The sequence below is a fragment of the Lolium rigidum genome, chromosome 4 (assembly GCF_022539505.1).
Source record: "Lolium rigidum isolate FL_2022 chromosome 4, APGP_CSIRO_Lrig_0.1, whole genome shotgun sequence".
Lineage (NCBI taxonomy): Eukaryota > Viridiplantae > Streptophyta > Magnoliopsida > Poales > Poaceae > Lolium > Lolium rigidum.
In genome coordinates this window covers 94,064,196-94,091,578 of record NC_061511.1, presented here as the reverse complement: position 1 = coordinate 94,091,578, position 27,383 = coordinate 94,064,196, and the positions used below count along the sequence as shown (strand labels likewise).

General features: G+C 46.1%; 1 protein-coding gene across 1 annotated transcript; it reads left to right on the top strand.

Moving 5' to 3' along the window:
* Positions 1 to 18,726: 18,726 nt before the first annotated feature.
* On the top strand, positions 18,727 to 24,250 carry LOC124649716 (leucine-rich repeat receptor protein kinase HPCA1-like). The gene is made up of 19 exons (XM_047189300.1): positions 18,727 to 19,035; positions 19,470 to 19,599; positions 19,687 to 19,758; positions 20,041 to 20,115; positions 20,230 to 20,301; positions 20,388 to 20,549; positions 20,640 to 20,714; positions 20,792 to 20,863; positions 20,964 to 21,032; positions 21,141 to 21,209; positions 21,296 to 21,370; positions 21,492 to 21,563; positions 21,646 to 21,783; positions 21,894 to 22,312; positions 22,403 to 22,534; positions 22,621 to 22,760; positions 22,846 to 23,065; positions 23,146 to 23,381; positions 23,460 to 24,250. The coding sequence occupies exons 1-19, from the start codon at positions 18,942 to 18,944 to the stop codon at positions 23,985 to 23,987; spliced, it is 2,850 nt and encodes a 949-aa protein (XP_047045256.1). The 5' UTR covers positions 18,727 to 18,941; the 3' UTR covers positions 23,988 to 24,250.
* Positions 24,251 to 27,383: the final 3,133 nt, after the last annotated feature.

Genomic DNA, 27,383 nt, shown 5'->3' with positions numbered 1-27,383 from the left:
GGGGAAAGGAAGTGGGGCCACGAGGCACCGCCACAACAGGGCGGCGCGGCCCAGCCCCTGGCCGCGCGGCCCTGGCGTGTGGGGCCCTCGTGTGGCCCCCCGCGTTGCCCTTCCGCCTACTTAAACCTTCGTCGCGAAACCCCCAGTACCGAGAGCCATGATACGGAAAACCTTACTGAGACGCCGCCGCCGCCAATCCCATCTCGGGGGATTCTGGAGATCACCTCCGGCACCCTGCCGGAGAGGGGAATCATCTCCCGGAGGACTCTTCACCGCCATGGTCGCCTCCGGAGTAATGAGTGAGTAGTTCACCCCTGGACTATGGGTCCATAGCAGTAGCTAGATGGTTGTATTCTCCTCATGTGCCTCATTGTCGGATCTTGTGAGCTGCCTAACATGATCAAGATCATCTATCTGTAATTCTATATGTTGTGTTTGTCGGGATCCGATGGATAGAGAATACTATGTTATGTTGATTATCAATCTATTACCTATGTGTTGTTTATGATCTTGCATGCTCTTCGTTATTAGTAGAGGCTCTGGCCAAGTTTTTACTCTTAACTCCAAGAGGGAGTATTTATGCTCGATAGTGGGTTCATGCCTCCATTAAATCTGGGACAGTTACAGAAAGTTCTAAGGTTGTGGATGTGTTGTTGCCACTAGGGATAAAACATTGATGCTATGTCCGAGGATGTAGTTATTGATTACATTACGCACCATACTTAATGCAATTGTCTCGTTGTTTTGCAACTTAATACCTGGAAGGGGTTCGGATGATAACCTCGAAGGTGGACTTTTTAGGCATAGATGCATGCTGGATAGCGGTCTATGTACTTTGTCGTAATGCCCAATTAAATCTCACAATATTCATCATATCATGTATGTGCATTGTTATGCTCTCTTTATTTGTCAATTGCCCGACTCGTAATTTGTTCACCCAACATGCTATTCATCTTATGGGAGAGACACCTCTAGTGAACTGTGGACCCCGGTCCATTCTTTTACATCGAATACAATCTATCGCAATACTTGTTCTACTCGTTTTCCGCAAACAATCATCATCCACATTATACATCTAATCCTTTGTTACAGCAAGCCGGTGAGATTGACAACCTCACTCGTTTCGTTGGGGCAAAGTACTTTGGTTGTGTTGTGCAGGTTCCACGTTGGCGCCGGAATCCCCGGTGTTGCGCCGCACTACATCCCGCCGCCATCAACCTTCAACGTGCTTCTTGGCTCCTCCTGGTTCGATAAACCTTGGTTTCTTTCTGAGGGAAAACTTGCCGCCGTACGCATCACACCTTCCTCTTGGGGTTCCCAACGGACGCGTGTTGTACGCGTATCAGACACTCAAGCAAAATGATGGAGTATGAGTCTATTGAGAGGCTTGTGGTATTGAGTGATGAGACTTTTCGATAGATATGATAGTTCTTTGGAGAAGGCGAAGTGCTTCTTGTGAGAAAGGAGATGCAATTCCCCCGATTACCATAGGAAGGATGAGTGTTGGCACTCGCCAATCTCAAAAGCTACCTTCTATGAGTACCGGGGAAGGACAAAGTTCCATCTATATGGAGCCACCTACACCACAAGGCCAAGTCTCTTCCATTGGACAACCGAGTGCTAGGTCACCTCTTCCACAACCTCAAGTTCGGCATCAACATCAATGAGGTCAAGGCGAGGACCCAAATCATGATGAAGATCAAGGAACTTCACAAGAACCTATCCTCTTGATCGATTCTCGCCGGGATGCTAAAGCGTCAAGACTCTCTCATAATTCAAGCAAAGAACAAGACATACTCAAGAGCAAGATATGATGGGATTCAACGGTATAGCAATCCCAAGTATCAATTCTTCCCGAATGCGCCCAACAAGACAATGGACTCACTCTCTATCGATTATCGTCAAGGTTTGCCCCTCTACCTTTGTGCTTCTCATCCGGACATTGTGTCATAAGTGGATACCTATACCACTCTTGTGCCATATGTCTAGGTGTAAAGCACGCATGAACATAGGGGGAGTGCGGTTTAAATTATTGAGCTATCCCTCCCCCCATGATGCACAAAGAAACCCAAAAGCATATGCCATTCGTCAATCAAGTGACTATGAGCTTCATGTTGAGTTGTAGTCGAGAGTCCTAGGTCTCTATGCGACCTCACACTACCAAACTCTTACACGGTGGTTTCGGCCACCAAACCTCCTCCTCGAGGAGCTTTTGTTCTCTTTGTTTTCTTTTTCTTTTCTCTCATTGGTTTTTGTTTGTCGTTTCTTCTTTTCTCTTTGTTTCTTCACGGGAGATTCACCCAAGCTTGGCTTCTAATTGCTTTGATTCTTGCAAGCTTGGTTGGGTAGTACCTTAACAGTTTCGTAATCTAAACCTAAGCCATCATCTATCTCTTGAGCCAACTCAGTCTAAAAGCACAAGTCTACACCAAAATCTGAGGTCTTTGAATTTGGAGGACGGTACTACCGCTTCTTGGGCCGGTACTACCGCTCTGGGGCAGTTCTCTGACGAAACTGAACAATTATCCCCAGAACGGTACTACCGCTCTAAGTACCGGGCTAGTACCGGTAAGCGGTACTACCGCTTGTACGAGCGGGACTACCGCTTGCATCTTTTGACAAGAGGTACCGGTTGGGGTCGGGTCTTCCCCAAATCCCCACATCTCCTCTTCCACCTCAAGTCAAAAGGCTCCTCCAAGCTCAAGACCTCGAGGAGATCGGCCCCGATCTCCTTTTCCAGCCGCCGCCGGCCAAATCTCCTCCGTGGAGAAGCTTCCCCAACCTCTTCTCCGCCATGTCCTCCGGTATGAACCCTAAATTCTCTCTCTAGGGTGTGTTGAACTCCCTAGATGCATATGCTAGGGTTTGTTGGAGTTTTGTGGTGGAGAAGCACTCTTGGATGCTATTCATGTGCAGGGATACTAGCTAGCAACAATGTGTGACTCTAGATCGATTTTACCATGCAATCCAATCTCGATTTGGCTGTGCGAGCTTAAGCGGTAGTACCGCTCATCCTTGGGCGGTACTACCGGTCAAAGCGGCACTACCGGATTTAAATTGCGGTACTACCGCTCTGTCTAAAGTCACCAATGTTGCTTGTTAGTGTCCAAATTGATCCTTAATTTCTCGGCTTGTGCACTTATCTCCTATTCCCTCCCAAACCTTTGCTATTCACAGGAGCACCTAAGACCCGTGGTGGCAAGGTCAAGCCATCCTCTCGTCGTCATCGAGAGGAAGAGCAAGAGGAGATCATGCCAACAAGGACCACTAAGCGACAAAGAGAAGTTGCATCAGGGGCAAGGGGACCTCAAAAATCAATGCTTGATGTAAAGAAAGGCCAGTTCTTGGAGGTGCGGGGGGCCAATCCTTATTTGCTCCCAAGAAATGCTCGTCAATGCCCCAATGCTTATTTTCATCATGTCAATAAAGAGAGGATCTACACTGAGGTCTATGGGGCCAAAGAGTTCAAGTGTTGCCCCCAATACTCCATAAGCATGGACAAGCTCAACTCCGACCTCGACTACTTTGGAGAAGCACTGGAGATATGTGAGGAACAAGGTCTTATTCCTATAATGACCTTTTCTCATGATTTCTCTCGGGAGGTGATTTGCCAATTCTATGCCACGGTCGTCTTTCTTGAGGATGAAGGAGGCTATCGCTCTTTGAAGTGGATGACAAAGGAGCATGTGATGGAGGCCTCATGGCAAGACTTTGCTAGAGGCATTGGGTATGAGATCCCCGAAGACGACTCCAACACCTTCCGCATTCATCTCCAAGCTAAGCCAATGGCCAAGGAGAAAATGGCCGATCTCTACATTCGAGGGAGGATGTTGTGTGGAAGCACCAAAGGCCTTCTACCCGTCTACGACATCATGAACCGCATCTACCGGAGCACCATCAACCCCAAGCATACCAACCACGATGAGGTGCATGGGTTCCTTGTGAATCTCCTTGTGCGCACACATGAGATGAGGGGCAGTGGCAAGCAACTGGACGTCATGGATTACATTTGGCATGAGATGCGTGATTGTGCATTCCTTCGCAAGCTCCCTCAGTACGCTCCTTACCTCATGAGGCTCATTTGTATCAAGTGGAGTCAAGAAGGGCGAGGAAATCTTCTGGAACAATGCCGACCCAACGTCACAATCCACAAGGAGAAGAGTCCTCTTGTCAAGGACCATGACCTTCCAAGGTTTGGCAAAGGAGTTCCCAAGGACAAGGATGAAGACGAAGCCGATAGCGACGACTCCGACTATGTGCCCAACTCCGTCAAGACCAAGGGCCTCTTCGCCATGCTCACCGCCCGCCTAAAGAAGTCCTTTTGCTTCAAGAGGGATCTCGAAGATAGGATGTATCAAGCTCATCACGACAACAAGAAGATCCGCCAACGTCAAAAGGCCATGATGAGGCACATGCAACTCCCGGTCTCCGAGGGGTCCGAGGACAACATCCCTCCTCCCGGTGAGTGGAAGTAGAAACTCGTTTGGTCAAGCTCCGAAGAATCTATCCCCGAGCACATTGTTCGTCCATCTCCACCTCCTCATGGCAAGGGTCTTGCTCAAGATGGAGACGATGATGATGAAGACGAATATGAAGAGGAGGAAGATGTCGAGGATGAGGGTGATGAGAACGAAGATGATGATGACGAGGAGGATGACGACGACGAGTGATTCCCTTGGGACGTTAGTATGCTCCTTCTCCCTTTTTGGTGTCTCGATGCCAAAGGGGGAGAAGTTGATCTATTAGGACGGGAATTTGCATGGGGATGCCAAGGGCTTGGTGGCTTCATTTTGGTTCTTTCGGCCTTGGCATCAAATCTTTCCCCTAGTTATTCGAAACTTTATTCATATGTGTGTTTGCTACTCTATTCGTGGATCTCCCGATCCCCCCGTTTGTACTAAGACTTAATCGTGCGTAGCTTAATGGTCAATGGTCTCCATTATTTATTCTTTGATTGGCCACATCATTCCTATGGAGGCACTTATTATTATGATGAGTTTGGGTTTTCTCAAGGCAAAGGTATGAAAAGGTTCATCCAAACTCCCTTATATACAATTGCTCTTGCCTATATAGTGTACTTGTGCTAATAATCTTTTCATATGTTCTTCTTAGCACTTGTGCTTTGTTTGTAGAATTTAGGGGGAGTTCTCTCTAGGATGTGTGCATTTGTATACAAATGCATATTTTAAATATGCACACATCTAGGGGGAGCTTCGCCTATTCTTGCAAACCAATTCTCTATCATAATATCCTATGAATTATTGCAAATTCGTGTGTTGTCATCAAACACCAAAAAGGGGGAGATTGTAAGAGCAAGATCCGTATCCCGTGTTTTGTGTGTTTGATAACAACACTCGAACAATTCTAACCGTGCACAAAGTTTGTCATTGATAGGTTTGCAGGTTGCACGGTACCCTCGCCGAACACATTATGATCAGAAGACCGAAGCGTAGTTCTTAGGCTTTCTGGTTTTGTGTGTGTGTCGCGAGGTAACATGGTAGGAGAGGAAAAGAGGAAAAAGTTGTTTCAGCCATAGCGGTACTACCGGTACCAGGAGCGGTAGTACCGCTACCCCTGCTGGTACCGCCCAAGATACCGCTCTGAGGTTTGCACGCCAAAATGTCCCACATAACACGATACGGTACCTTCACGGTGCCTTGAGCGGTAGTACCGCTTGATAGCGGTAGTACCGCCCACGGTACCGTGCTAAGTACCGTAACGCGTTACGGTAGTGCCGCTCTGGTACCGCTCGGGTACCGCTTGGGATCCAGTAAGGTCTAGACCCTATTGCGGTACCTCAAGCGGTACCGCAAGCGGTAGTACCGCAATGTGTCTACGTGGAAAAGTTCAGTGGGGATTCGAACTCAGAGCGGTAGTACCGCTTCCAAAAAGCGGTAGTAACGCTTAGGCAAAAACAACATGTAACGGTTGGATTTGGAGGGACCTATAAAAAGGCCCCTTCTTCTCCAGCCAGCCTTAGCTCTTCTCTCTCTCTCTCTCTCCTCCATTGTTGCTGAGCTCAAAATTGAAGGGATCTCCTCATCCACCCAACCAATCTTGCTCATACTTTGAGAGGTGGTGGAGGAGACCCCGATCTATTATACTACCGAGAGAAAGTTCACCAATTCGTGGTAGTCCTTAGTGGATCTTGGTGTTAGGGTTCCTTTGGTGGAAGAGCTTCTTGGTGGAGCATTGGAAGAGCTTCTTGGTGGAGCACTGGAAGAGCTTCTTGGTGGAGCCTTGGAGGAGCTTCTTGGTGGAGCATTGGAAGAGTTCCTTTGGTGGAGCATTGGAGATGGGTTCCTATGGTGGAGCATTGGAGATGTGCAGCTATGGAGTCTAGCTTGGTGATGTACTAGCTCCATAGGGTGTTGGGAGCATCCTTGTGTGTGGAGCTCGCCCCAACCTTGTGAAGGAATCACCGCCTCGACCGGTGCCTTAGTGGAAGAGGGAGAGCACCTCCGTGGAGCTCTCTCGAGGAAGAGGGTGAGGCCTTCCTTCGTGGTGTGGCCGCCTAGTCTCTTGTGTGAGACTAGAACCTCCTCAATGCAGACGTACTTCCTTTAGTGGAAGGAACTGCGGGAAACAAACCTCGACTCGCCTCGCGCCCCCCCGGTTGTCTCGCTCCTTACTCTCGTTATCTTGTTGATTCCTTTACTTGTTGCACATGCCCTAGCATCATTGTAGGCACACCGCTATTGCAAAAGTTATCACCTTTACCTTCCGTTGCGCTAAAATTGAAAAAGGTTAAAACTTGCCGTAGCGCCATTCACCCCCCCCCCCCTCTTGTTCGCTACGATCCATTCAAGGCCAACCTTTACTTTTCAGTTTCACATTCTCTCCTTGCATCAACAATGGCCCGACCAAGATCATCATCAGCAGGCTCATCTGGTGCCTCTTGATCTTCTACTTCATTGTCTTCATTGCCTTCTGCAGTATCATCGTATTTAGGGAAATTGGGATAACCGTCATCATCCTCTTCCTCTTATTCATTGTCTTCCATCATAACCCCTCTTTCTCCGTGCTTGGTCCAACAATAGTAACTGGGCATGAAACCGGATCGCGGAAGGTGGCCGTGAATGGTACTCGAGTGAGCGTAATTTACGGTATTCTTGCAGTCAACACATGGACAATACATGAAGCCACCATGTTTGTTTGCCTCCGCCACGGCCATAAAATTACTCAGGCCCGAAGTGAACTCGTCAAAGCGTTGGTCAATGTACATCCATTGCCGATTCATCTGCATGATATAATTAAGCTGATCAAAACCATTACAGAACATCACGATGTATATATACACATGCATTTTATCAATTACAGATGAAAAGGATAAAGTTGTTCACCTCAATGGAGAAGAAAAAAACAAGTTAAGTGTGGCTTGATTTGTGTAAACTCAAGTGGCAAATCCTCTTAAGCATTTCATCGAACACCTCTTGTGCATGTGAAGAAGAGAGCAAAGCAATACACCCCTCTTGTGAAGAAAGTGAAAAAATGGCTAAGTGTGGCTCACACTTGGGCAGGGGCAAGGTTATATAGCCAGATTGGGGACTTTGTCCCGGTTTGTAATACAAACCGAGTCCAAAGGGTGGGCCTTTGGACCCGGTTTGTACTACAAACCGGGACTAAAGGTTTCCCACACCTGAGACGGTCTGCCGCGCCCTGCCGCTGACCCTTTAGTCCCGGTTTTTGGTACAAACCGGGACCAATGCCCCCCATTGGTCCCGGTTCGGTTCAGAACTGGGACATTTGCTCCCAGGGGCTTGGGACCAAAGGCCTCTTCTCCACTAGTGATAGCAACTTTGCCGTAACCTTATTTTCTTGAATCCATTGCGAGTTTAACTGTAGTTTCACACATTTTGACTATGAAAGACGGTGGTAATATGGAGCTACTTTTGTAGCACAATTTGATGAGACTCATAGATGGATAAAAAAATTCCGCAGTTATGCCACGACATTATTTTTTATTTGACAAGGCACCTTATGGAGCATTCCAAAGTCATGAATTTCACAAATAAAAATTGCACAAATTTCAGAAGAAAAGTCTTACGTTTGGTAGTAATCTAGAGAAAAAACATTGTTTCACTAGCAGGGCAACAAGCTGAAAGGCACATTGGTTATTTCGAAGGCTAGAGCCTCCAAAGGAAACAAAAGAGAATACATGTGTTTAGTCTATGGAAGATTTTAAAAAGTTGATATAGAGTTTTGTTCGAGTTTACATGTCAAGCCCAAGATAAGGTTAGAGCTTCACATTCCTGTAGCGGGGTGGATAATACGAATCAACACAAAATACAAGAATCTTGAATGGGAAGGAAAAGCGCGAAATAGAGTTCAGTATTTACTAGATATGTTAGAATGAGCGAAATTAATAGATGTTGGGCCGCTACAATTGATTTAGCGGGGGCTGTTGTTAGTATTGGAAACATGTTTAGTTCTTTGATTCATTATGTGGCCTAAAATTCATCATTAACTAAACAATTATTTGGTTATGCCATTTTAGGCTTACCTCTTACATAAAATACTGCATTGTTTGCACTAATGTTGGCCTTTTTGTTCTTGTTTGTTTTCTCATCGTAGCAAAAGTCACGAGATCAAAAAAATGTGAGAGTGAAAAAAGGAATATCTCTCTATCTTGTTCACGGATTGGGTGTCCTATCTGAGGAATGAATGGTAGCCATCGTCATCATAATCTTTTATGTTTCTATATATTTTTTCGATAAAGGATGCTTTATTACTTTGACAAGCAATTACATCCAGCCTCTGCGTAACCAGGATGCACACAGCCGTTTATAGGTCCAAAGGTCCAAGAGAACAATCTGATAAAAACAAATCTAGACGAAATACATATCGGAACGATGAAGTATAAAACGCCTAAGGTGTGGATGGAGCTTCAATCCGTAGAATATGCTGCCATCCATGTTGGAAAAAAGTATCCCTCACCGTAGCCTCCAACCGTGTACAGACCTCCGTAAACAAGTTGCGGTTCTCCACTCGCTGAAGAGGTAACCACGAACGGAGAATAGCCGTGCATCTGTATATAACCTGCAAAAGGGAACAATTTTTGTCATTAAAAATCTTGTCATTTCTACTTAGCCATAGCGCCCAGATGACTGCCAGCGCCCCCACCCTAAGAAGCAACTTGAACCTTGAATCGACACCATGTAACCAATTGCCGAAGACATTGGCCACACTAGTCGGGGGAAACAAGGTAGACGCTACTTGGATGACCGACCATATAGATTTCGCAAATTGGCACTTGAAGAATAGGTGTTTAATCGTTTCGTCCTGTTGACAGAAACAGTGTACTTCCATGCCAGTTTCGCTTAACAAGATTGTCCTTGGTGAGGATAACTCCTCGACGAAGGTACCATCCAAAAAAAAAATTTAATGGTATCTTCATCTTCCAAATTTTCTTATTATTATCAACTGGTATATCGGAATGAAGAATCGCATTTATAATGATTTTACCGTGAAAGATCCATCTGCATTGAGATTCCACCTTAATTCATCCGGTTCAGGTGATAGTTGTATATCACCTAGCCGGTGGGTCAGGGTATTCCATGCTAACAGCCTTTGCCCAAGTAAAACTCTTCTGAACGTCACATTCGGCGGTGAGGTAGCCATCACCGTAGCAATGGAATCACTTTTGCGACGAACAATATTATACAAAGCAGGATACTGTTCACTTAAGGGTACATTGTCTAGCCAAGTGTCCTCCCAGAACCGTATCTGTGCCCCATTCTTAATCAAGAAAGTACCATGGCAGAAGAAGATATTCTTTGCCGCCATGAGTCCAGCCCAGAAGTGTGAATCCCCTGGTTTCCAGACCACTTGGGATAATGTCTTCGAGCCCAAATATTTTCTCGTAATAATAGTTTGCCATATCCCATCCTCGGTAAGAAGCTTATACAGCCATTTACCTAGAAGTGCTGAATTCTTGACTTCCAGGTCATGAACTCCAAGCCCTCCTTGCTCTTTGGGACTACAAACTATACTGCATTTAACCAATCGATATTTCTTTTTCTCGCTGTCCCCTTGCCAAAAGAATCTGGATCGAAATAATCGAGTTTATGCAGTATTCCTTTCGGTACTAGGAAGAATGATAACATATACAGTACCATGTTTGTGAGTACTGAATTAATGAGTACCAATCTTCCACCCTGGAACAACAATTTGCCTTTCCAACTACTAAGACGCTTTTGTAGTATTTCTTTCACTATTTTCCATTCAGCATTTGTGAGTCTTCGATAATGAATCGGAATACCCAAATAGAGAATAGGAAACTGGCCTTTCCCACAGCCAAACAACTCTGTGTATAAAGTCGTATCATTTTGGGCATCACCAAAGCTCGCTTTTATGGAAATTGATTTTTAATCCCGATAACTGCTCAAAAGCTGCCAAAATTAATTTTAGATTGCGAGCTTTTTCCATATCGTGATCCATAAAAAGAATTGTATCATCGGCATATTGAAGGATAGATAAACCACCATCAACCAGATGTGGAATCACTCCTTCAATTTGGCCTTCAGACTTGGCCCTCTCTATCAGGGTTGCCAGCATATCCGCTACAATGTTAAACAACATTGGAGACAACGGATCCCCTTGGCGTAACCCTTTTCATGTCTGGAAGTAGTGGCCGGTGTCATCATTAACCTGGATTTCCACACTTCCTCCATACACAAAATTATTGATGAGAGCCCGCCACTCAGGAGAAAAACCTTTCATCCTAAGCGTCTGCTGAAGGAAAGACCACTTGACCTCATCATATGCCTTTTCAAAATCTAATTTCAAAATAACCCCATGTAATTTCTTAGTGTGCATTTCATGTAGTGTCTCATGCAGAACCGCAACTCCATCAAGGATATTCCTTCCTTGCATGAAAGCGGTCTGTGATGGACGGACAACATGATCTGCTACCGTATTAAGTCTAATGGTGGCCACTTTCGTGAAAATCTTGAAACTGACGTTTAAGAGGCATATGGGTCTATATTGTTGAATCATTTCTGCCTCATTAACTTTCGGTAACAAGATTACTTCACCAAAATTTAGACGAAATAATTCTAGTTGTCCCATGTGCAAAGCACTGAACAAAGCTAGAAGGTCCGAATTAATAGTATCCCAAAAAGTTTGGTAAAACTCAGCTGGGAAACCATCTGGACCCGGTGCTTTATTACGTTCCATTTGGAAAATTGCCTTCTGAACCTCTTCCTCTGAATAAGGTGCAGTCAGAAGACCATTTTCCTCCACAGAAACTTGGGGTATGTCATCCGTTAAGTCCTCGTTTAAAGAAAAACCAGTTTCCTCTGGAGGACCAAACAGACCTTTATAATAATTCGTAATGTAAGATTTGAGTTGTTCATGGCCTTCAATCACCCCTTCATCTTGTACCAGAGAATAAATACGATTTTTCCGATGTCTCCCATTAGCTACACCATGGAAATATCACGTATTTGAATCTCCTTCCAGAGTGAATTGGGCTTTGGATCTCTGATACCATTTGAGCTCCTCTTCCCTGAGAAGGCTCGCTATCTGCGCATTGGATTGATTCTTATGTTCAATCTCTTGCATAGACATCGGTCTAACCTCAGCCAAAGCCTCCAGCTCATCAATCACAGTTGATAAGCGAGCCTTCTCTTTTTTTAAAATACCAGCCATGTGGGCAGCCCAACCAGAGAGATGTTTGCGCATAGCCCGCAACTTATTATTCCATCTCAAAATTGGAGTGCTGCCCCCGACCGGTCTCTCCCACACCGTCTTAACCATCTCATGGACCCCTCCCGATGTAACCAGCCCAGTTCAAACTTGAACGGCCGTTTACTAACCGGTCGGGGGTTCCCTGTAGTTAAGAGGATAGGAGCATGGTCAGACAATTTTTCAATACGTTCTAGTGCACGGACCGATACCATAGGGTACTTATCTTCCCACTCGGTATCCATCAACACGCGATCTAGTTTTTCGTATGTGGGCTCAAGCAAGCTATTGGCCCAAGTAAATTGTCGACCGGACATGAACACCTCTCTTAAGTCAAGGCTATCAATGACAGCATTAAACAAGAAAGGCCAACGTCCATCAAAAGGGCCTTTACTTTTTTCATGAGGAAATCTCAGCAAATTAAAATCCCCTCCGATCGAAATCGGATAGGGATTGTCTTTTGCAAGATTTACCAACTCACGTAAAAAGTTGGCCTTAAAGGCGTCTTGGGCGGTGATGACCCACAAGTATAGGGGATCGCAACAGTCTTCGAGGGAAGTAAAACCCAATTTATTGATTCGACACAAGGGGAGCCAAAGAATATTTGTAAGCCTTAACAGCGGAGTTGTCAATTCAGCTGCACCTGGAAACAGACTTGCTCGCAAGAGTTTATCAGTAGCAACAGTTTTATAGCAGTAGCAGTAGTGAAATATAAGCAACCGTGTAGTAAAGACAGCAGTAATGATTATAGTAAACAGCAGGATTAAAATATTGTAGGCACAGGGATGGATGAACGGGCGCTGCATGGATAAGAGAACTCATGTAACAATCAAGGCAGGGCATTTGCAGATAATAATAAAACAGTATCCAAGTACTAAACAACCATAGGCATGTGTTTCGTATATAGTCGTACGTGCTCACAATGAGAAACTTGCACAACATCTTTTGTCCTACCAGCCGGTGGCAGCCGGGCCTCTAGGGAATCTACTGGTAATTAAGGTACTCCTTTTAATAGAGCACCGGAGCAAAGCATTAACACTCCGTGAACACATGTGATCCTCATATCACGGCCTTCCCCTCCGGTTGTCCCAATTTTTGTCACTTTGGGGCCTCGGGTTCCGGACAGCAATATGTGTATACAACTTGCAGGTAAGATCATAAAACAATGAATATCATCATGAATCAATAACATGTTCAGATCTAAAATCATGGCACTCGGGTCCTAGTGACAAGCATTAAGCATAACAAGTTGCAACAATATCTTAAAAGTACCAACAATGGATACTAGGCAATATGCCCTAACAATCTTATGCTATTACATGAACAATCTCATCCAATCCCTACCATCCCCTACATCCTACAGCGGGGATTTACTCACACATGGATGGGGGAAACATGGATGGTCGATGGAGAGGCGTCGGTGGTGATGATGGCGATGATCTCCTCCAATTCCCCGTCCCGGCAGGGTGCCAGAACGGAGTTTCTGATCCCGAGACGGAGTTTCGCGACGGCGGCGGAGTTCTGGATGTCTTCTGGCAATTTCGTCGAACCCCCGTACGTTTTTAGGTCGAGGGCTTTAAGTAGTCCAGAGGGGAGCGTCGGGGGCTGGCCGAGGCGACGCCACCATAGGGCGGCGCGGCCCAGGGGCCCACCGCGCCGCCTGGTGGTGTGGGCGCCTCGTGGCCCCCCTCCGTCTCGTCTTCTGGCTCCGTAGGTCTTCTGTGAAAATAGGCCCATTGCAATTATTTCCGGGGATTTTCCTGAAAATTGAGTTTCTGCACAAAAATAAGACACCAGGGCAATTCTGCTGAAAACAGCGTTAGTCCGTGTTAGTCGTATCCAAAATACACAAATTAGAGGCAAAACAATAGCAAAAGTGTTCGGGAAAGTAGATACGTTTTAGACGTATCAGGCGGCACTATACACAGCAACCAGACTCCATATAAAACTAGACCCGTTTCTATATATATGGAGGTCTCGTGGCAAATCTACGAATCAATTAATGTTCTGATTTGTTGATCGTAACTTTTGTGCTGAAGTGGGTAGGGAAATAAGGGCATCTCCAGCGGCGCGACGCAAACGGTCGCTGAGCGACCGTTTTCGTCCGCCGTGACCGGAAATACGTCTGGGGCCTGTTCCAGCGGGGCGACGCAAAGTGACCGGGCCGTCTGCGGAGACGCAAATCTGGCCCAAATATGCGCCAGGTTTGCGTCTCCGCGGACGCTCATCGGTCGCGGAATCTGTCCGTGTTGGGTACATCCGGGCCCTGTCGGCAGTGACTAGGTAAGCAAAAGATTTTTTCATTACTATTGATTGGACAAAAGGACCATCTTTACAGAGATGATTAGTCGAGTTAACCTATAACTACAACGGCCGTACCTACTCGCCGTCGCGCGGCCTACACCGGCCTCGGTTACTCGCAGTCGCGCGCCCTACTACTGGCCGCCGGAAGGGCCGGCGGCGTCATCGAAGCGGGAGCGCTTCGCGCACTCCACGCGTCGCGCACGCCGGCGACTGGACACCTCGTCCTGCCGCCTGCGACGTTCGAGGGCCTCGGCCAGGGAGCTGTCCCACAGGGCCTCCGCCTGGGCGAACGCCACCTTGGTAGCCTCCGCCAACACCGTCGCCTGGGCCTCCTCCTCCTCCGCCGCCGCCTGGACCGCCGCCCGGGCCTCCTCCTCCTCCGCCGCCGCCGCCGCGTCCTCGTTCGCCTGGACCGCCGCCTGGATCGCCGCCATGTCGGCGACGAAGCGGGCCCTGTCCCTAGCCGCCGCCGCCACCGCTTCGTCCCTGGCGGCGATGGCGGCCTCCAGCTCGCGGTTCTCCTGCTCGACCCGTGCGGGAGAAGGGCCCCTACGCTGAAGCGAGTCCAGGTCGGAGCACATTAACCCCCGAGCCATGGACATCGCATAGCTGTGGGCTTCCTCCTCCGCCACCCAAGCCTGACGGCGCTGAGCGTCCCCAGCCAGGGACTCGAAGGACGCGAGCAGAATCCGCTGGTCGCCGGTGCAGTCGAAGCGCATGGGCACGGGGACGTCGTCGTCCGCGATGTCGTGGATGACGGCGTCGGCCGGAGGGGTAGCGATGGCCGCCAGCGCCTCCGCGAGCTCGGCCCTGGCGTCGGCGAGCTCGGCCATGGCGTTGGTGATCTCCGCCATGGTCGCCGCGAGGCGCCCTTCCGCGCGCTCTGCCGCCTCCGCCTCCGCAACCTCCGCCTCCGCCACCGCCACCTCCAGGTCCAGCTGCTGCGCCTCAACGCCGGCGGCGGCTACCTCGTCCTCCTCCTCCTCCGGGTGGAGCTGGCGGCACATGTGAACAACGTGCTCCCAATTCATGTGGTCGGCCATGGATGGATGATAGCTTGAGGTGTGCCCGTCGCCCCCGCCGGTGTCCACCATATATAGCCACGGCGGGGCGGAAAACGGCGTTGGTGCGCAGGGCGTTTCCCGCGCGCGTGAAACGCCAACGAAACTTGCCAATGTATTGGGCAAGCGCGGGAACGATCGATCATCGCGCGGGAACAGTTAATCACCGGCGGCAGTCCTGGACGGGACGTAAAACGCCATTAGCGACCTTGACGCTGTCCCAGGTAAAAAAATGTGTCGGCACCGCTGGAGGTACCCAAGACGCAAACGATCGTCCTGGGTCACATCGCGTCCGCAGGTCGACGCAAACGGACATTTCAGACGTCCAAAATGCGTCAGCCCGCTAGAAATGCCCTAAGTTCTTCATTGGCTGCACCATACGGGCACACGGATAATGTTGGCTTTTCTCGTCAACACCAACGGCTACTACTTCTAGCGAAGAGAGCGAATTTTTTATTCTTCCACAGCAGACTGAACTATCTTACCTTGGGCCCTTCTACCGTTAGTTGGACATGGCCGATCACGCGATGACTAGAAAATTTAAGAGGGTGGTGATGTAGGGTCGGTCCGTACAAAGGAGATTCTCTGTGGCACAACGACACGGTATGTATGTATTGCGTGTGTTCTTCATTGCAAATACGAGAGCCAGATATATTTTATGTCCCTTTGACATATCAAGCTGAAGGTTGGTACGGATAGTCAGATAGTGAATTATAGTATGATCCAGTTACTGTGCACGGAAATATTTCTATTAACAGGCACAACTGGTGGTTTTCAGGGAAGTTGATGAAAGGAGAGACCGAGACAGCGCACCTAGTCGTCACCACTTCTGAATGAAAATATATACAAAGATGCTACAATGAGTTGTATGAGTAAAATTGGTGGACTTGCTATGCTAACGGGGCACCAGAATATGGAGCAACACTCAAAAAATTTCAACACTTCGAAATCTTTTTTTTGGTAGAGTGAGCATACGCACCCGGAAGTCGAATTGAATTTCCGAACGTACATGTTACTCTCTGAAAATGCCGATGTTAATAATTTTACTCCTGTACTATTTATTCATATGCTAAATCTTAAAATTGTATTAGTACACTACACTAAACTAAATTCTTTTTCAAAATTAAACCTAATCTTGAATAATTTACAAGAATGCTAAGTTTGCGTACTTGTTTAACATTCATGCATAAAAGGTGAGAACATTTGATAATACGAATTATCACATGGATTACTACTTGTTATAAATTTATGCATTCACAAAAAAATACCTTTGTTACTCGACTGGAGTGGCTGCTTTTGAAAACTTATTTCTCAATGTTGATTTTCTTGAATTCCAGGATTCTGAATTTAGGTCACTTGGATAAGCGGGACCACTTTGACTCTGAATCACATGTCAAAGAAGAAAAAAACCAAACATGTTTCATCCAAATGTTGCAAAAATTTGTGGTGAAGTTAAAAGATGTGCATTTATTAGTGGTAGAAATATCATTTCCTTCAAATTTTCGTGCAAAGATGTCACAAAATAAGCATTTCAACTCTAGGCAATTGATACTGGATTTCCTACCACCGTATTGTTTTCTGTGATCCATAGAGTAAAACATCTGTCATGGAGTCTGAACCGCACGTTCATCTAAAGCACACCAGGAAGTATCAATAGCACACCCTAGCCCATTCTTAAGACAATCACCACTCAATTTTGTACACCATATGGTCCAGTTGTGTTTTTCAGTGACAATTGTGTGTGTGTGCGTGTCTGCATGTGCGAGGGCGGTGTTGTGTCCATGCTTAAATGTGGAGACCGCACAATAGTTTTTAGTGTGAACATGTTTTACCCCCTAGTTTATCATGTGGCAACAATTAACCCATTTAGCTATAATTCATTCGCATTTCCCATTTAATGAAACTTGTACCAAATTTTACCCCTTGTAAAGTTTGAGAATGTGGTTTGTGTGGGCCACGTTGGGATTGTTTTAATCGCTCTAAAGTTGGAGGTGGTTAGATTAATGTTGAGAAACAGGGTTAGCTTTGGTCATAGATCATATGATGTTCTGGCTTTTTCCATGTGAGGAGGATGTAACATATTTCAAACTACGTACAGTGGTTGAGCTTTGCCTTGAGCCCATTTCTCATGGAGCCATGAGGGTTGGTTCCTATAGACTAGACTGAGAAACAAGTCTAGTATTGGCATGTTTACTCTTTCAACGAATACTAGCTTTTTTATATTGCAAATATCGACATGGCACCACCTGTATCTAGTTCATACTGTTTTATTGGGAAACGGATGTAGTAGGCCTACAGAAAAAAGGATTGTAAATGTCTAATGTTCGAATCAACCATAATAGAACAACTCCCTTGCTTTGCAATTGTGTTGACAAACCGTTCGGGATCACCATGTCTAATTGCAGTTGATCGGGCAAATACTACTTGCGCTGATAACCCAACTTTTTTTTTGCTAACAAACCTCTAGGTTACAAGCTTGGGAAATGAAATGGGAAAACACATAATGACACACTGCATGGACTTGACGACAAACACTTTTAAAATTCAGAAGAGGTAAATTTGTTCGCAAGTTTCACTAAATAGGGTATGTTGGATGAATTACTGCTAAATGGGGTAGGTATTGTCGCAAGTGCACAATACAGAATAAGAAAAGAAAAAACATAGACACAAACAAAAGTACTGCGGACTTGTCCCACCAAGATCTTTAGTTGCACATATAAACCTACACAAAGCATTCATGAGGATACATAAATGGTCTTCCAGCTCCAAAGGGTACCTATTGTTCAACTAAAACACATAATTGTCATGAAGAATGCTGGAAAAAAGACAAATAAAAAAAATCACATTCCTATTTTTTTTCCAAATTTTCACATTCCTATTATTTTCACTGCTTACGTAACAAAAAAGAACAAATAACCTGAGAAGTCATCAATACACACACGGGGGGAGCATTATTACTACTAGTATATCTGTACCATTCACTATCAAATTTGTCAACTTCCCTTCCTGTCTTCTAGAGCCACGAGTTGGAGTTGGAGTATATGTTTTGTCAACGTTGCCATTTTTTTTAAAGAAGTTACATCGGTATACCGCGTATTACCGCCCGGTTAGAATGCATTATCATCGGTGCCAGCGTGCTGCTTGACCAGGTTTTTGTTTTGTGTTTGTTAGAGCTGGCTTGACCAGGTTGAGGGGCCGCGTGACCAGTCAACTATATGAAAGGGTTCCTGATTACAGCGTTCCGAGAACGTAACCCACTAACCCCTACGATTGTCATTATGGTTATTTGGTTAAGCATACTTTTCAACATGGATAATGAATGTCGTGTATAATTATTGTATTATTATTAGTACAGGCATTATCAGCTTCGTGTACTTGGAAGTATGTTGCAAATAAAATACCAGGAAAATCGCTGGATCGAATGGGTTCAGATCATCTGACGTCCAGTGGTCGTGGATAGTACTTGTTATTTTGTTAACCAGCAGCGTAGTCATGCTCGCCGACTTGCTCTACAGGCAGCTGCAGTTAAATTACTAATACTAACTCCATACAAGGAGGAAGAGAGTGTCAAACAAACCTAACCACCACAAAACAAGTACTCCCAAGGAGGAAGATTCCAGGGATTTGACCAGGTAAACCGGGAGCAAAAAAGGCACAGGAAGCAGTAAGCACGCGTCGCCTACTATAACCTGCTTTGATCCCCGACACGGCTCCTACATTTCAGCATTGGCGAGCTCCGCGTCTTGCTGCCTTCTTCCTCCAGCTCGGAAAAGCTTCTTCCTGGTTGCAGCAGTCCACCTCCGTCCGCCGCACATCTGTCACCGGGACCAGAAAAGGATCGGTCTTTAGCAGTTTTGGGTTGCGGGCAGGGCAGGAGGGAGGGAGGGGATGGCCGCCAAGGGGCGGCTCTTCTTTTTGCTGCTCGTCTTGTGCCTCTTCGCCGGGTCGAGGATCGCCGCCGCCGCCACCAACCCACAGGATGGTATGCTACAGCTAGGCTTTTTAATCGACTTCTGTTCTTCTTGGTTCTTGTGGTTTTGTGGGGGCACTAAGCAGTTCATTTGCACCAGCTAGTTTGTGGCTTAATTTTAGCTTCTTCGTGGTGTCTAATTGCGGCGAAAATATTTTGGATTCTAGCTTAATTGGTTGAGTATAGTAATTTACTTTTGGTACCATCTGGTCTCCGGGTGGACTAGGGATTAGAAATCTTGTAGTTTCAGGGTTTCAGGTTTTTGCTGCTGGAATCATTTGCCCAAGAGATTGTTGTGGTACTTCTCTTGGATCCTGTTGATGAAGAAATCTATCTGCTAGTAGCAAATTTACCCAGGACATCACCAGAGTCTTAGCTGAAACAGTATCCAGAAGTTGGTCGTAAAGTTGGTTTGACAAGTTGTGTGTCCCTCCTCCCTTTTGCAGCGGCTGCTCTAAAATCCATGAAGAAGAAATGGTCAAATCTGCCTAGAAGCTGGACGAAGAAATCATCTAATGATCCGTGTGACCAATGGGATGGAGTTATTTGCAATGGCAACTCAAGGATTACATCACTGTGAGTAGAATTGACCTCCGCATTTGCTAGGACCTGTCCAAGATTCTGTCTGATTTTGGTTTCCTCTAACTCTCTTCTATCTCGCAGAAACCTATTTGGTATGAACTTGAAAGGCACCCTGAGCGACGACATAGGAAGCCTGACTGAGCTCAGGGTCTTGTGAGTGCTTCTGTCGTGTGCTCTGTTTTCCTTTTGCTACGAACTATTCTAAATAAAAATGGCTGTGCACGTCAACTGACGCCAGGTGTCAACTATTCTTTAAAAACAAATCATATGGCTTTCCTAGCTTGTGGTAGAGAAGTTCCGTCTTCAGAGCATTGAAAATTAGGTTCAGTGCTGAGATGATTCATGATATGGATAATCCTATGACTTTTACCTGTCTTGTGTTTGCTCAATAAAGTAATATTAGGACAATTAATCACTTGCATGAATGCACTGCAGGGATGTATCCTCGAACAAAGATCTAGGCGGTCCACTTACACCTGCTATTGGGAAGTTGATCCAGCTTACACACTTGTAAGTTGCAGCAGTTTGTACAAAGAGGCAGTAAACCTATGAACTATATAACCTCTTGTTTCCACCTCCGTTGCTGACTTATCATCTTCCTTCATAACTTGAATGATGTTGTAGAGTTTTAATAGGTTGCAGTTTCAGCGGAACTGTTCCAAATGAACTAGGCAACCTGGCACAACTCGAATTCTTGTAAGATTCTTGTTGTTCGTTTCAACAATTCATAAGTGTGTTCGTAATAATTATCTGTCTATTGGATCTCACTCGATGTCCTACAGCGCTCTGAACTCAAACCAATTCACGGGTAGCATCCCGCCCTCATTGGGAAAGCTCTCCAAGGTTACATGGCTAGACCTAGCTAACAACAGTTTGACCGGACGCCTACCAAACTCCAGGGACGATGGAGCTGGATTGGACCAGCTTCTTAACGCAGAACACTTGTAAGCGTCAGAAGTAACATTTACTTTTCTTGTTAATCATATTTATCATCTGGTTATCACTCATTCCATTGTCGTTTTGGCCCTTTGTAGCCATCTTAATCAAAATTTGCTAGAAGGTCCTATCCCAGAGAATATGTTCAACTCAAACATGAGCCTCAAGCATATGTAAGTTCAAATAGTTAAGCCTTGTCTCTAGCATCATTTGCACTGTAACATGTCTGACTACGATTTGTTGCGTATAGACTTCTGGACAGGAACAGGTTTAGTGGAAATATTCCAGCATCAATTGGGGTAATCCCAACACTTGAAGTACTGTAAGTGTTCAGACAACTAGCTCTAGAGTTATTTTGGGGCATTAGGGTTTCTCTCAGTCTATCCCAAGCTGATTATTTTAATGTGATTTTGGAAACACAGCCGTCTAAATGACAATAACTTCACGGGCCAAGTTCCGGCTATGCAAATGCTGACTAAGCTCCATGTTTTGTAAGTTGTTGTACCCACCACTCCAAAATCTTATTAAATGGTGGTCTCGCAAAGAAACTTATTTGCTGAGATAAGCACTAATGTGTCACTTTTTTTCTGAAAACTCAGAATGCTGTCAAATAACAAGCTGCGTGGACCAATGCCAAATTTGACTGCTATGAATGGTCTTCAAAATGTGTAAGAACTTAGTACAATCTTAATCAGCATTCTTTACAAACTTTCACTCAGTATCACTAACTAGTGATATGGCGCTATATGCACAGGGATCTAAGCAACAACAGCTTCACACCTTCTGGTGTTCCAAGTTGGTTTACAGAATTGAAGGGTTTAATGACACTGTAAGTTACAGTGCTATCTGAATTCAGTACTTAAGATGACGTTTAAGAGCAGAAAATGGCGTACTGAAGAGGAAGTTTAAGAGCACAAATGAAATAAAAACTCCTTTGTTTTGCTGTACAGTACAATGCAGTCAGTTGGGATTTCTGGGAAACTGCCACAGGAGCTTTTCAGCCGGACTAATTTGCAACATGTGTAAGACAGTACAACAACCGTAAAACCTCTACCTTGTGCATTATGGTTTTCAAAAATTACTAACTAGTCGAACATACTGCAGAATATTGAGTAATAATCAACTGAATGATACACTTGACATGGGAAATAACATCAGTAAAGATCTAGACTTTGTTGACATCCGGAACAACAAAATTGCCTCGGTTACAGTGTACGGCACCCTCAACTACACTAATCTCAAGTGAGTATCACTCCTCATTTCAAGACCTATTTTTTTCTTGACAAGGCGATGGGTTCCATTCACTTCAAACTCTTACTCTCTATTTTTACTTGCTGCTCTGTTGTTGCCAGGCTTGAAGGAAACCCACTCTGCACTGAATCTCTTCTGTCAGGCACAATGCTCTGCACGGACCAGCTAACTGAACCTCCATCTTTGTATCCTACCTTTAATGTCCAGTGTAAAAATCCATTTGTGGAAACCATAGAATTCAGATCTCCTTCCTTTGGCAATGTCAACAAGTACATTGATGAACTGCACAAAAACCTCTCGGGCACACTGGACAATTGTACACCGAACAAGCTAGGCTTAGTACCATACACCGGCGAGGCGTACCTAAAAGTGGAACTTAAGGCTTGCCCAGTAAACCAAAAGAGGTTCAATTACTCCCAGGTTCTGAACTGCTTCAATCTGACACTTCAGACTTACAAGCCACCGGAGATTTTTGGGCCTTACTATGTGGACGCACATCCTTATCCGTTCCACGACAAAGGTAATTAGATAATTGATCCAGTCCTTTAGGTGATGTTTTTATGCTGCCAAATGGATGCCAGGGCTGATGTTGTGGCTGTTGATGATGCAGTTTCTCGAGCAATTTTGATTGGAGTTGTGACCGGCTCTGTCCTTTTAGTGGTTGGGCTCACACTGATTGGGCTTTACGCCGTTCGTCAAAGGAAACGAGCTCGGAAGCTTGTTACCCTCAGCGATCCTTTTGGTACTGGACTGTACCTCGTAGATAAGATTTCATACAAATTGCATCGTATTAACTTGCTCTGCCTCCTTTTTGATCTTTGTGTTCAGCTTCATGGGGATCAACAACAGAAGATATTGGTGAAGCGCCAAAACTCAAGAGCGCTAGGGTCTTCACACTGGAAGAGCTCAAGCTGAGCACGAATAACTTCCGAGAAATCAATGCAATTGGAGCAGGAGGCTATGGAACAGTAAGCAAACAACCCTTTCGGGAAAATAAAGGTTCTTATCATCTTCGGGGCAATTCTATAAGTGTTCTGTTCTGACCGAAACCAGGTGTACCGAGGAAAACTGATGGATGGCCAGATCATAGCCATCAAGAGGTCCAAGCAAGGGTCCATGCAGGGTGGGCTTGAGTTCAAGACAGAAATCGAGCTCCTCTCGAGGGTGCATCACAAGAACTTGGTCGGGCTAGTTGGTTTCTGCTTCGAGAAGGGTGAAAGGATGCTTGTTTATGAGTTCATTTCCAATGGAACTCTAAGCGAGTCACTATATGGTACGTTAACATGTTCTTCCATCTCATTATCACAATTAAACTTCGAGTTACACAAGACTGATCATGATGTGTCACTGTAGGTATTAAAGGGGTACAGTTGGATTGGAGTTCCAGACTTAAGATAGCCCTGGATTCAGCTAGAGGGCTAGCTTACCTCCATGACCATGCCAATCCTCCAATCATCCACAGGGATGTGAAGTCCACCAACATTCTCCTCGATGCGAAGATGACCGCAAAGGTGGCAGACTTTGGCCTCTCGTTATTGGTATCAGACAGCGAGGAAGGCGAGCTCTGCACAAACGTCAAGGGAACACTGGTAGGCTTGCACTTCTGTATGGCACTGCAGAGCATGCTTATCATTTCCATTCTAAACTTTAAAACACTTGTAATGCAGGGGTACCTAGACCCAGAGTACTACATGACACAGCAGCTGACGGCGAAGAGCGATGTGTACAGCTTCGGTGTGGTACTACTGGAGCTAATAGTAGCCAAGCCGCCTATATACGAGAAGAAATACATTGTCCGCGAGGTGAAGACGGCATTAGACATGGAAGACAGCATGTACTGTGGGCTGAAGGATGTGATGGACCCAGTTCTTCTCAAACTGGGAGGGCTCCAGGGCTTCCCAAGGTTCTTGAAGATGGCACTACAATGCGTGGAAGAGGTGGGACCTGACCGCCCGTCAATGAACAACATCGTGAGGGAGATCGAGATGATAATGCAAGACCACGGGATCACGCCAGGTTCAGTATCGACAAGCTCTTCTTTCAGCGTAGACTCGACGGCAAAGAAGTTTGTGCCGAGGTTCCCGTACTCCAGCACATCGACGTCGTCCACGACCTTTGAGATGGACAGCAGGGCCTTTGAGTACAGTGGGGGGTTCCCTTCTCAGGGAAGCTTGCAGAACAACAGGAACACATAGGAATGAGAACTCCTACAGGATGCAAGCTTGTATGCTTTAGCAGAGTTTCACATTGTACAAACTGTGAAAGAGGCATACTTATAGGTATATTTATAGGATTTAGGAATGCACTTAAGGTGCACTGTACAGAGTTCTTGAAATTAACATTTTTTTGGTATAAGAAAATAGGTGCTAGATTTGTAGTGTTGAAATATACAAATACTGCGTTCAAACATTTTTAGATGAACTGGGCTAGTGTATCAATTCAATATGTTGCTCTTGTATTTTTTCTTCCCGGAATGGGGAGCAAAGACTCACCTGCCGATTGCACCTAATGTCCATATCCTCTCGCTTCTCCATTAGTTGTAGGTAGGACCACATCCAATGAATAGGTACGGTATGGCCTGCATAAAAGGGCAAGATTTTGCATTTGATATTCTTGTACTTAATAGCGAAACTTATTAACTCAGGGCTCATTTGATGCCATCGCACTAATTCCTGAATAGACCCCACGTTAATGTCAGGAAAAGCTGCAAAGAAGAGAAAGAGAGAGAAGACGGAGAAAAGGATAGAAGAGAGGTCGATCACGTCAGTACTCTTCCAGGATAGTCAATGAGAGGAAGGGGGTGGAGGAAGGGCTCGAAGCAGCGGTAGTAGCTGAGTGCCGTGCTTTCGACATCACTGATTAGTTCTTGAGTGTGCAAATCCTCTTGCGCAATCAGCCCTCTAGGCGCGAGGCCGCTTGGGTCAACCACTTCGTTTCTTTGTCCTTCCGCACTTTGATCTTGCGCCGAACACCACAGAATAGACAACCGATCTACACTGGCCCGAACAAGGAGAATTGGTTATTTACCCAAAACTTCACCATCCTTGATCATCTAGCCATCTATCTGCACTAAGGGCATCTTCAGCTGCGCGATGCATTTTAGCATCCGGAAATATCCGCGCGCGTCCGTTTGCATCGGCCGAAATGGTCAAAATCGACCGCAGCGTCCGTTTGTCGTCGGGGTGGCTCCAGCGGCACGACGCATTTGCCGAATCATTTTTTTAACATGAAAACATGATTTACATAGTTGAACACATGAAAATAAACCCTAAACGTGTGCGCCTACTAATGCTCGTCGTTGCTGTCGAGCACGATGAGCTCCGGTACCGTCCACGGCCAGTTGAAAACCGGGGGAGCGTGCGCCGGGCGCGCCGGTGGTGCTGGAGGTGGAGGCGCCCAGGGCTCTGGCTGTGGCAGCGGTGGAGGCGCTCAGGGATGCGGCTGTGGCGGCAATGGAGGCGCCCAGGGATGCGTGAAAGGACACGGATGTCGCCTAGAGGGGGGTGAATAGGCGATTTAAAAACTTTTACGAGATGGGCTTAACAAATGCGGAATAAAACTAGCGTTTACTTTGTCAAGCCCAAAGCCTATATACTATGGTTCACCTATGTGCACCAACAACTTATTCTAAGCAAAGGTTCACCAAAGTGCACCAACAACTTATGCTAAACAATACAAGCAAGTATGTGATAGCAAGATATATATATAGCTTCAAGCACGATGGCTATCACAAGGTAAAGTGCATAAGTAAAGAGCTCGGGTATAGAGATAACCGAGGCACGCGGGAGACGATGATTTATCCCGGAGTTCACACTCTTGCGAGTGCTAATCTCCGGTGGAGAGGTGCGGTTGCTTAGTGCTCCCGAACGCCACAAGAGGCTCACCTTGAGGTGTGGTTGCTCGATGCACACCAACGCCACAAAGGCCTCACCCCAAGATGCGGTACTCACACCACACACCGAACGCCACGAAGGCGCCTCACCTAAATCTCCGGTGACCCTCGCCACAAAGGCCTAGGTCACGGTTCCACTAAGGGATTTCCTTCGAGGCGGAAACCGGGCCTTACACAAAGGTTGGGGCACACATCCACAACTTAATTGGAGGCTCCCAACAAATCGCCACAAAGGCGTAGAATCCGTCTAGGGTTCCAAGAACCCAAGAGTAACAACCTTCTTGCTTTCACCACCACGAATCACCGTGGAGAACTCAAACCGATGCACCAAATGCAATGGCAAGAACACCACAAAGATGCTCAAGTCCTTCTCTCTCAAATTCCAACAAAGCTACAAAAGCTATTGGGGGAATAAGAGAGGAAGAACAAAGAGGAGAACACAAAATTCTCCAAGATCTAGATCCCAAAGATTCACTCACAAAGAGGTGATTTGGTTTGGTCAAAGTGTGGATCTAGATCCCCTCAATCTTTCTCTCAAATAGATGCAAGAATAATTGGTTGGGGAGAAAGATCTCAAGCTCAAGTATGAACAAACAATGGTGGAGCAAAGCTTGAGAGTAGAGGAGGAAGAAGAAGGAGCAAGAAGTTAAAAAACAAGAGAGAGAGGGGACATAAAAGGAGGCCCCAAAATCTGCCCGTTGGAGGCCGGTGCGCGCGTGGGAGGGGGAGGCCGGAGGTACCGGCCAGGTAGGGCCGGTACTACCGGACATGGTCGAGCAGCGCAGGCCAGGAGAGGCCTGGGGCGCGCGGGCCGGGAGGGGAGGCCGGAGCCTCCGGCCGGGGTACCGGCCAAGGTACCGCCGGGGCTCCAACCTCCACGGCACATGTACTGAGCCACAAATGGCTCCCCGGTACCACGGGCGGTACCTAGCCCGGAGGCTCCGGCCATGGTGAGGCCGGTGGTACCGCCCGTGCCTCCGGCGGCTGCCCCTCCTCCCCTTTTTCCTTTCTTTTTACTTTTCTTTCTTTTAAACCCAAATAGAAGACAAACTTCAAAAGATAATATCTAGAGTTTGGAAACTCCGATCAAGACGAAACCAATTTTGTTGGAAAGAGGACAACAAGAGCTACCCAACAAAAAGTGAAAATATGGAAACTAGTTGGGGGTGATTTTCTATTATTTTTAGAGGTGCAACACCTCAACATGAGAAACCGAGAAAATCACCAAACTCGAAAACGCAACAAGTGATTTATGCGAAATCCGTTTTCGATGAATTAGAGCTTGTCATGAGAATAAGCACAAGCTCTAAAATATCACATGGATAAGATCCAAGTAACAACCAAGAAAGATGATGCAAGGATGCAAAGGTTTGAGCTCGCTCCGAATGATACGATCGAGTTACTCACTCGAGAGCCCTCTTGATAGTACGGCAACTAATCTATAAACCGGTCTCCAACTACACTATGAGACCGGTGAGAAAGAAACCCTATCAAGAGCAAACCTTAACCTTGCGCATTCCACTTGAGCTCGATGATGACGGTCTTGACCTCAACAAGATGGAACGCCTTTCTTGATTGTGCTAGCTTGATGAAGTCATGCGGATTGCTCCCCCATACTCCACCATGAGAGAGCTTCTTCTTCGAGGCATCTTCACATATCCATGATCACCAAACGAATGGCAAGCCTCAAGCATATGAT

Bases quoted from the DNA above. Each gene is read 5' to 3' on its own strand.
- LOC124649716 (XM_047189300.1), top strand. From the start codon at position 18,942: ATGGCCGCCAAGGGGCGGCTCTTCTTTTTGCTGCTCGTCTTGTGCCTC. The intron at 21,564-21,645 runs GTAAGACAGTAC...AACATACTGCAG, and splicing joins CGGACTAATTTGCAACATGT to AATATTGAGTAATAATCAAC. The intron at 22,535-22,620 runs GTACTGGACTGT...CTTTGTGTTCAG, and splicing joins TACCCTCAGCGATCCTTTTG to CTTCATGGGGATCAACAACA.